The sequence below is a fragment of the Giraffa tippelskirchi genome, chromosome 3 (assembly GCF_054371585.1).
Source record: "Giraffa tippelskirchi isolate mGirTip1 chromosome 3, T2T-mGirTip1v1.2.pri, whole genome shotgun sequence".
Classification (NCBI taxonomy): Eukaryota; Metazoa; Chordata; class Mammalia; order Artiodactyla; family Giraffidae; genus Giraffa; species Giraffa tippelskirchi.
Window position 1 is genome coordinate 154272412 of NC_137277.1, and position 11004 is coordinate 154283415.

At 49.3% G+C, this 11004-nt stretch overlaps 1 protein-coding gene across 1 annotated transcript; it reads right to left on the reverse strand.

The window, feature by feature from the left end:
• Window positions 1-2800: 2800 nt before the first annotated feature.
• FZD5 (frizzled class receptor 5) lies at window positions 2801-9973 on the reverse strand. Its single transcript, XM_081578173.1, has 2 exons — window positions 9350-9973; window positions 2801-9059 (listed from the first exon to the last, which is right to left on the reverse strand). The coding sequence occupies exon 2, from the start codon at window positions 8808-8810 to the stop codon at window positions 7053-7055; it is 1758 nt and encodes a 585-aa protein (XP_081434299.1). The 5' UTR covers window positions 8811-9059; window positions 9350-9973; the 3' UTR covers window positions 2801-7052.
• Window positions 9974-11004: the final 1031 nt, after the last annotated feature.

Sequence of the window (11004 nt, forward strand, 5' to 3'; positions counted from 1 at the left end):
CCTAGCTTTTTCTTAAAACATCTGTTCCTTCATCTTAGCATTCTCATTTCCAACCTTTACTTCTAGCTCCCCAGACGGTGGCCCTGTATTTCCTCACTGTGGGAACTGACTCTTCCAAAGGCAGAGATTCAGTGTTCGGTCACCTCCCACTGGCCTCTCTCAAGAGGATCGTCACAGCTTCACCCTCTGACTTTCTGCTAGTGCCCAACGTGGCAGTGCTTGATGCTGGTTACTATTATGATCCATTTCCAATGCCTTATCAGGTTCCAGGAAATAGAGGATTTATATGGCTCACAGGCCAACTGGTCCCTGTGATCCCCTTTAATCAACTACTTGGGCCCTCTTCAAGGTACTTGTTCCCCATTTGCTGCACTCAGTCCCCTGACCTGCCCACAATTCTAGATGTATCTCCTCAGGATAAGCAGCAACCCCACCTTCCAAACTCCACAACTTGTTTCACCTGGCGTTAGGCACAGATGCCTCAGTCTTAAGGTAACCCCTCTCATCCAACGGAGGCAATTCCATCCCAACTCTTAAAATCAAGCTTCTCTATCCACCCCCATCCCCTCCCCTCACCAATTTATTCCCTGCTTCAAAACTGCATTCATCTTCCCAACATGAGGATAGGGCAATTTGACCTTGCTTGGTCCTTTAGGTGTCCTAGTATTTCACAAGATGTGGTCCTAGACCACCTGCCTCTCATGGGCTGAAAGCCTATAAGAAATGAGTGGAATCCTGGAACAGATATAAAGAAACATTGGTGGAAAATCTGGTGAGATCCAAATGAAGTCTGGAGTTAATATGATAATGTTGACTTCAGTTTAACAAATGTGCTATGATAATATGATAATATTAGGGCAAGATGTATATATTTTTGCAACTTCTCTGTAAACCTAAAATAATTCTAAAAGTTTACTAAAACAAGCAAACAAAACAAAAAGACCCACTTCCTGGACCCTAGACTAAATGAATCTCAATTCCTGGAGCTGAAGCCAGGAAATCTACATTTCTAATAGGAACCCCCAATGATTCTTACACAGACAAGCTTGAAAACTAGTCTTTCAATTCTCTTCCATCCCATGCCTAAATGGCTGCTTCCTCCTTGTTTTATTGATACTTACCTTAAACTGGTTTAATCCTTCAGATCCTCTCAACTCTAAAATATACATATATCATTATCCCCCTTTCACAGATGAGAGAGTACTAAAAGGTTAAGTAATCTGTCTAGGATCAAGCAGCCCATGATTGATGGAGCTGGAACTGGAGTCCCTAGTCAGTCTAGCTCTCAAATCTATGCATAGAACAATTCTACTGCCTCTCATTCTGTTGGACGTGACCAATTCAAGAGCTCTGCAACTAAACCACTAAAAAAGCATTATGACCTATTTCTCTAGCCACCTAAGTCTAACAGGCCCCTTTTCTACTGGTGGGGAATAAGCCATGAGAAAACATCTGGAAGATGTGTCAACTACGGAGACCTGTACGGGGAAGGCACAGTGGCTCTTCCACCAGGATCCAGCTCAACTGCTATCTTTTCTATTCTCTCAAATGCCCTAATGTGTACCAATCTAACAATGCTCATCTCACTCACTTCGACACTACATTCTCTCCAGGTTTGCTAAGCATCTGTCCATATTGTCAGGGAAGTGGCAACTTTAAATCAACTTACAATAGGTCCTCTGTATCCACAGGTTCTGATCAGTAGATTCAATCAACCATGGGTTGGAAATACTTGGGGAAAAAATTTCAGAAAGTACCGAAAAAACTTTAATATGCTGCATACCACCAACCACTTGCATTATACTTAAAACAATTCCTTACTGAGGATTTGCATTAGGTATTAGAAGTAATCTAGACATGATTTAAAGTATATGGGAGGATGCAGGGGGAAGACGGAAGGGCTGTGTGTAGGTTATATGGAAATATTGCACCATTTTATATAAAGGACTTGAGCATCTGTGGATTTTGGTATTTGCCAGAGGGAAAGTTCCTGGAACCAATTCTCCACAAATACAGAGGGCTCCCTGACTGGTGTTTAGACCTTAATGAAAGTGAAAGTGTTAGTTGCTCAGTCATGTCCAACTCTTTGTGACCGCATGGACTATATAGCCCACCAGGCTCCTCTGTCCATGGAATTCTCCAGACAAGAATACTGGAGTAGGTTGCCATTTCTTTCTCCAGGGGATCTTCCAGACCCAGGGATTGAACCCAGGTCTCCAGCATTGCAGGCAGATACTTTACCATCTGAGCCACCTGGGAAGCCTTAATACCAACTTGTAAATCTAGTGATAAAGTTTGGGGAGTTCATGACTGCCAAGCAGGCACACAGAACACCACCACTTCCATCCAAATTGCTTCAGCAGAGTCTAGACGGAGCTGACAAAACAGAACACAATGTCAGGCAGTGTCTCTGTTCTTGTGTATTTCCCTTCATTTCTTCAAGTGAATCATAAAACAATCACAGGATTGGCAGGAGAAACTTAAGAAGTATATTCAAGTAAAACATGTTTTCATTAGTTCTGCTTCTGTGATTGGAATTTGCTTGATTTCATTATCAATAAAAAGGTTGCCACTCATATCTGAGAAATCGGATAATTAAGTTAGAATCCACATTGTGCCTTCAGCCAGCGCATGCTCAGTCATGTCCACCTCTGTGAGATGCTGTGGACTGTAGCCCACCAGGCTCCTCTCTCCTTGGAATTTTTCAGGCAAGAATACTGGAGTGGTTTGCCATTTCCTACTCCAGGGAATCACTTAGAAAGCAGTGTGTCTCTTTGTAAAAGCATGAGGAGAAAAATACTTGTATAGCATCTTTTTATTTACTTTACCATTACTTTAATGCACTTTAAAATTTATCTACATTAATTGGGAACAAAGAAACAAAAATAGACATTTCTTTGTTTTTCATAAATAACTACTCTCCATATTTGATAAAAATCTCAAACCATTATTTTAGCTTCCCACAAATATAATACATACAGATTTTTTTTCTGAAATAGTGTCAGCAAATTAAGTACCTTGAAACTAACATAACCACATACAACTGCTGTTCTACTGACTTCCAGGAACAAAACAAAAACAAAAAACTTATCAAGATGCTCTGGGTTTCCTTTTGTTAGTGTTACGAGATTCAGAATTATCATCATCTGCCAGTAATAATTTATAGATTTGAGCTGATTGTCTACAAATAAAATACCACTGGCGTTGCTTTGTGAGTTCTGGATTTGACATGACATCGACAATATCTCATGGGACAGGCCATACACATATGCGAAAATCAGAAAAAGTAAGAATGCCCTGGACTCGAACTGCTGACTCGGTATGTGCCTCATTTGGCTCAGTAATAAATTCACCTGCACCAAACCCGTATCAAAAGTCACTAAATCTCCCATATATATCATATATATTATTTATATACACCCACAACACATACATACTATACATACAGTTTGTAACAACATGAAGTAAAATTGTCTTCAAATGATGTACCACAGACATTATCCTGGCTGAAATAAATCCTGTAATTGTCATCAAGCTGCTAGAAGCTTTTGAGAGTTCTGAGTCAGGTTACTTACTTACTTTCATCCTGCCTACTCTTCACCCTGCTTTCATGTCTTGGTAGCTTTTTCTTTCAGAACAACCCTCCTCAACCTGGGCAGATTTCTTTCCCAGGATCACTTGATTGGACTTTGGAGGCTAGAAAGGGCATGCAGAGGGAGCAGGCAATTCTCAGCCACTGCACCTCACACCTGCCTAGATTTGTGATGTTCTCTGTCCTGTTGGCCCCATTCGGTGTTAGAAAGCAGTGATTCAAAGCTTTGTCCCTCCTACCCCCCTTGGTCTTTCTGTAGAGTACAAAAGTGAAAGAAGCCTCTTTAGCAAGGGTGGCAGTTCATTAAAATATACAACTACATTTCCTAGCTCTGGGGTTCCCATTCTGTACTTGAGACTGCAGGTCACGGATGCTGTTATTAAGGTTCGGTGTGGGATCCATGAGGTTTTCTCCTGGCAGCCGGTGTCAGGATTAGTGCAGCCCTAGCCCAGGAGGAAAGGGCCTAATGAATACCAACTTGGAAACAGTGCTGTTGGCACATTATTTAAGCCTGTACACGCGCACAATGACACACAACACACACACGGGCCTGTCGTTGGAAACGACCGCAAGAAAATATGACAAAGGTTTGCAAGGATAAACCAATAAGGCACCAAGAGAACTTACTTCCAGTCAATTTAGACAGCTTCAAAATGTGAGGTTAATAATACGTATTAAAAAGACTTCCTAAGTTTCTTGTCAACTGATTCACTGATAGGTCACATATTAGTTCCTTCTAAATCTTCACCCTCCTATCTATGATGAGAGACATTGTTTAAAATTGAACCATGAAAGGGACAGCCCAAAAGCTGCATATGAGACTAAACTGGGCCTTAAATCCTCACTAAAATCAGAGCTAGCTGTAAAGAAGTTGCTACACTACCTCACAACATTTCATTTCATAATTGTTTTCAGGAGTATGGATTGTCTGCCTAATGAAAATAAAAATCAGGAGAAAATCGAGTATGGGATGGAAATAGGGGGTGAGCATAAATAGATGGGTTTCTCTGCCTGGGTTGGGGGAGGGGTGGTTGATGCAAGACTTCAGGAAGCAGGTGGGCTTAATCTTTTAAGTAAATTGGTTGTTCTTTTTAGGTTTGGTATGTTGCCAAAATAAAAAAATAATTGTTTTAAAGTAAGAATTAAATCACTTCAACCACATCCTCTCACCACTTTTAGATAAATTCTGCATCATCTTTACACTCTTCCACAAAAAAAAAAAAAAAAGAGGAACAACCCAAATTAGACACAATGACTGAAGGCAGCAGAATAATCTATGTACTTTCTGGGAAGAGGTCAAGGTGATCAGAAAAGGTCCTCATTTGAAAAACAGGAGAGGAACTGGCCCTCAGGCAGGGGATCTATTTCAAGGTTCTAAGAAGCTGCAGAATAAGTAGAGGAATTAGATGTGCAAAAAGTTCTGTAGCTCGGTGTACCAGGTTTTGTCAAATATACTGAATTTAATTTTGATTTAGATGAGTGTGTAAGAGCAGTGCATTTTTATAAACATGAACAGCCTTTGAAAGTTCGTGAAAACTATTAACATCATGCTTCTTCCCACCAGCATAGTGCTTAAATCCACTGTAGAAAATATACACTTGTTTACTTAATATCCATAAAGTAAAACCTGACCTGGGCTTAAATCTTACTTTTCCAACTTTGGTATAAATGAAGTGCAAATCTTTATGCTTGCCATTTTTCTAGAAAGGCCTTCCCAAATTTTAACTGCATTTGCCATTTTAGCCTCTTAAATTTAGTCCCCATTATTTTACAGGAAAATGCACTGTCACTCCCTTCCCCAGCTATAGCCTCACACTCTTCTTGAATGAATGAATGGTTAAACAGATTAGGAAAGCAAACAGCATTTTTAATAGTAAAGTGTGTGTATGTAGTGTGTGTACGTGTGTATTCAACAATATGCAGGCTTTCATATATGAATGAGGGAATGGTTCAACAGATTAGAAAAGCAAACAGAATTCTCTAACAGTAAAGTGTGTGAGGGTGTGCTCACCAATATACAGGCTTTCTCGGAAGAGGAGGAAAAGAAAAATATATTGAGGTGGGGTGGGGAAAACAGCTTTCCTTTTGCTACACTGATCCACGTTTCAAAAGCTTAAGCAAGTGTGTTATGGGTCTCATTTGTTGTCAGAGGCTGCAGAGAGCAGTGTCTCGCTGCTTTTGAAATAGCTGGCTGTAATCTAGTCCAAAGTCCAGGGACACTCATTTTCCCTCATTGCTGCCAATGTTTGTTCACAGGTAGCCAGCCTCCCTCCCACCCCACCCCCCTTTCAAGCACCTCATTCAAGGATGGGTGTGGTTTCTAATCACAGCTCTCCAGGAGAGGAGGAATAAGAAAAGCAAAAGGACTGTTTAACATGATAAAGGAGGTGGGATGGGGGTGGAGCAGATAAGAGAAGTGTTGGAAATTTACTTAATTACAGGAGGTATATTCAGTTTAGTCCTTAAATGTAAAATGGAGCCCCCTTCAGCTCTATCACTAAGTACTTCCAGAAGAAGGAAGTGGGTTCATTTTTACCAAAATATAACACAAGTTTTGTTTTTTTTTAAAGTAAGATCACTGGAGTCTATTAAGAACCACCCACTCCTCCAGCACAAAGCTGCCATCTTAACAGTCTAGAATTGAAGTTCAACCAATCTCCATCCCTTAGGTTAGCACTGTTCCAAACATTTATTCTGGACACTTACAATGCTACCTCTAAGTCATTCAAGCAAAGCTGGCACTGTTAAGAATGAGAATGATTACAAGTAAGACAGAAAAGAAACCCAAGCTTGCTAAACAAAGCTAGGACGCACACAGAAACTCTAAACACTTCCTAACCTTGTCACTTTCCGGAGGCCCTAAACCCATTATGCTCCCTCTCCTCGGTATGACTTAGGGTGCCCCCTACGTTAGGGAAAGGGTCAAGCAGCTCACCTTAAAGCATCTGGGACACTTTAAGCAGTGGAAGAAGTAAGCTGGAGAAGCCCATGGGACAACTTCCCGGTCACAGCAACCTAAACTTTCACTGTTCACATTATTTTTAAAGACACAAGTATAGGAAATAAATTTTCCCAATTGAGACCACACAGTTCACAGAAACCTGAACTAAGCGGAACTTCATTATAATGCCAACCTTAGGATTGTAAAGCCCCCCAAAGCAAAGGTAAATTTTGTTGCCAAAATGCAACAAAGTTAAAAATTAAGAAAACGACATATAAATTAAAAACAGGATTCCCCTCGAAAAGGCAGGAAGATAGAGCAGACGTCAGCTGAGCCCCTCTGAGAAGTCCTGGGACAGGTTCCCCCCTGGAAACAGCCCCTTCCCCCCTCTCTCTAAGTTGCCCCAGGAGGGGGCGTCAGCACCATGAAGGTAAACGGAAGTGACCTTGGCAAAGCTACCAAACAAAAACAACCTAGCTCCCTCAACTCCCGCCCGGCTCCGGGTCCCTTGGCCTCCTCCTACACGTGCGACAGGGACACCTGCTTGTGGTAGGCGGCGGCGGGGCCGGGGGGCCCGGTCCTGCCCGTGAGAGCGGCGCTTGCCTCGGCGTAGTCCCCCGCAGCCGTGGCGCCGCCGCTCTTGTGGCCCCGCCGCGGACGGCAGCAGCAGCGGCTGGTGAAACGTCGCCACGACTCCACAGTCTTGCCGGACCAAATCCAGACGCCCGACGTGATGCCCACCACGAGGCACATGAAATACTTGAGCATGAGCACCCAGTACTCGGGCTTGGCGCGCGGCTGGCCGGAGTCCGGGCCCGGGCACGCGCACGTGAGCGCGGCCTCCCAGCTCTCGCGATAGTGCTGTTCGTACAGGTAGCAGGCCACCACGATGCTGGCGGGCACCGTGTAGAGCAGCGTGAAGATGCCGATGCGGATCATGAGCTTCTCCAGCTTGTCCGTCTTGGTGCCGCCCTGCTTGATGACGCTGCGGATGCGGAAGAGCGACACGAAGCCCGCCAGGAGGAAGAGCGTGCCCACCAGTAGGTAGAGCACCAGCGGGCCCAGCACGAAGCCGCGCAGCGAGTTCAGGTTCTGGTTCCCCACGTAGCAGATGCCGGCTACCGGGTCCCCGTCCACGGAGCTCAGGGCCAGCGCGGTGATGGACTTGACGCTGGGGATGAGCCACGCGGCCAGGTGGAAGTACTGCGCGTAGCCCGCGATGGCCTCGTTGCCCCACTTCATGCCAGCCGCCAAGAACCAGGTGAGCGACAGGATGACCCACCAGATGGAGCTGGCCATGCCGAAGAAGTAGACCAGCAGGAAGACGACAGTGCACAGCGCAGGGCCCGTGGTCTCGTAGTGGATGTGGCTGTGCTCGCGGCTGCAGGCGACGCTGGCATGGCCCACGACCAGGCGCACCAGGAAGCCCAGCGACACGCAAAGGTAGCAGGCTGACAGGAAAATGATGGGGCGCTCCGGGTAGCGGAAGCGTTCCATGTCTATGAGGAAGGTGGCCACTGTGGTGGAGGTGGAGATGAAGCACAGCACAGACCACAGGCCGATCCAGAAGGTGGCGAACGTGCGCTCGTCGGGGCTGAAGGACGGCTGGTAGCAGGGCACCGCGCAGTTGGGTACCTGGCCCGTCCGTACCTTGTTGTAAAGCGGGTGTGACTCCTTCAGAATGGGCACGAAGGGCTCGCGGCACTTGCACACCGACGGGCCCCCAGCGGCGCAGTCGCTCCCCGAGGCCGGCGACCCCGGCAGGCCGGAGAGGGTGGGCTTGACCGGGAAGGGCCTGGGGGGAGCCGTGGTGGCCTCGCTGCGGTTGTAATCCATGCACAGGACCTCGGCGTCGCGGCCCAGCACAGGAAGGCGGTCGCAGCTCATGCGTTCCGGCCAGGCAAAGCCGTACTGGCGCATGAGCGGCGAGCAGCCGGCCTTGGCGCGCTCGCACACCGAGCGGCAGGGCGGCAGCGGCTTGTGGTAGTCCGGCAGGCAGATGGGCGTGTACATGGAGCACAGGAAAAAACGCAGGTCCGGAGAGCAGTGGATCTCCACCAGCGGCCAAAACTGGTGCACCTCCAGGCCCGCCTCGTCCTGCGTGTCGTGGTTGAACTGGTTGGGCATGTGCGTCAGGTTGTAGCCGATGCCGCGGCACATGGGCACTGTGATCTCCTGGCACGCCGGGGCCTTGGAGGCGGCGGCCGCCCGGCCCGCCAGCTGCGCCAGGAGCAGCAGCAGCAGCGAAGGCGGCGCGGACGGGTCAGGCCGAGCCATAGCCCCCTCCCTCCCCGCGTCTCCGGCAGCCCGCGCGGGGCCAGCTCAGGCAGGAGGAAACCGGGATCGGAGCTTCCCTTTCCGCGGACTTGTGTGGCGCCGGGGCTGGCAACCTGTTGGTTTCTTTTTCAAGAAATCCGTCCAAAGACCAACTGTTTCGGGAGGGCGCTGCCTCCGCAGGGAGCGCTCAGCACTTCGCTGGACAGGGCTGGAGAGGGACGGTTAGGCTCCGATTCTGGGGAAAGTACTCTTTAAAAAAAAAAAAGGTGGAGGAGAAGAAAAATGGCAACCACTCCCAATTAGAGGGGCGTCAACGGTACAATCCCCGCAAGCGGTCTCCAAATCTCTTAAGTTAACCTCTCTCCCTTCCCTCCCCGCCACCTCCTTGAACCCAACTACAGACTCCCCGTCCCTCACCCTGCGTCCCTTTTCCCTGGGCCTGCCAGGCTGCACCCCGAGGTCACAGCGCTCAGCCCCCCAGGAAAAGGGCTGAGGGACAGGGAAAAGAACGGGGAGAAGGGGAAGGCGCGGGCTCTCACCTCCGAGGATCCCGAGAGAAGCAGATAGTCCGTAGCCAGCCTGGGTCCCCCGTCTCTGGGACACTCCGCGTTTCTCAGAGACGGACTGGCATCGGGAAAGTTTGGCGAGAGGCTGGGTATCCGAGGAAGCAGCACATGGCAGCAGGTGGGGGCGTCTCAGAGAGGGGGTCGCCCCCTGAACGAGGTCGCCGCAGACCGGTCACTCGCCCTCTCCTCCTCCGGGGCCCCCCGCATGATCCGGACCGGGGCAGGGCGGGGACAGGCCGTGCGTTCCACCAGGGTCCGGGAGCCGGACAGAGGGGCGAGTGCGCCTGGCTGCACTTGGGCGAGAGGAAGGCGACTGGCGGATCCCGCCGCCTCACAGCACCGCGAACAGCCAGCGCTGGCCCTGCCGGGACTGCACGGTGAGCGCCCGCCGCCGCGTCCCGCCCGCCCGCCGCTCGCCTCCTCCCCTGCAGGGGGCTCCGCGCTCCAAGCGGACTCCTGGGGGCGGTGGCGGCGCTCCCGGGACGCGCCGGGCTCGGCTCCTCCCCCGCACTCTAACACCCTTTCGCCCACCTCCGCCGGGTATTGAACTGCACGCGGCGGCGGTAGCCACAGTAGAGTCACGGTCGCGGGCGGACTGGCCTCTCCCGCCCCGCCCGGGTCACCTGCTTCTAATGCCCGCCGGGAGACTCCGCCCCGGCCCCGCCCCTTCGCGCTGGGGCTCGGTTGGTGGGCCGCCCCGCCACACTCTCCGTGCGTCCCCGCCCACTGCCCCTCCGGCTCGGCCTCTCCCCAGGCGCCCTCTGGTCCAGCCCGGAGCGGGTAGCCGAGGAGCGCGGGCCAATCGCCGGCCGGGAAGCTATGGAGGGCGGGGCGAATGCTAATCTCGCCTTCTTGAGACCCTGAGCGGGAAACCCTGGCTAGAAGTCCCTCCCGAGTTCTCTGCTGATCCCCACTTATGCGGGGCTCACTTTCCCGTAATGTTCTAGCTTATGAACCCTTGCTTCCAGGGCACCTACCAGATCTCTTCTCTGCAGCTAAGTATCCTTAGAGTCCAGCGCTTGTTTAAAAGACTGCTCAAAGGATCACTCTTAACCGTGGCACCTGTCTCCGCTCTGCGCCGCCCTCACACCAGGTGAGCTCAGATTTAGAGAGGAACAAATGCTTACCGAGTCCCTACTGTGTCGGACAGCACGTTAGTCATTCACATCTTAATACAGGATGTCTCAGATCTTTAAAATAATTCAATGAATCAGACACTCCTTACAGGTGAAGAAACAGAGTTTAGAAACTTGACCAAAGCAACCGAGCTAATATTAATGCCTCCCAAGAAAACCACAACTCAGATAATCTTGTTCAGCACGATATTCCGAGCGCCTGGCGCAGAGTAGGCGCTCAAATGGCAAACCCGGGATTCGAATCGAGATAGCTGGGCCGCGACATCCACAATTTTTACCACCTCTTTCCCCTCCCCCCTCTCATATTCTACCGGTTATCTCCCAGGCTTTAACCTTTACTTTTGCATTTCGTAACAAAATCTTACTGTTGCAACAAGAAAGTGATTTTCTTTCCGTCTTTGGAAGACTCAAACATGTTGGTCCTTTATCAGTTTATCGGGTTAAAAATCCAGGCAGTTCCGAAGCCGCCTGCAGAGAAAAGCAACACTGGCT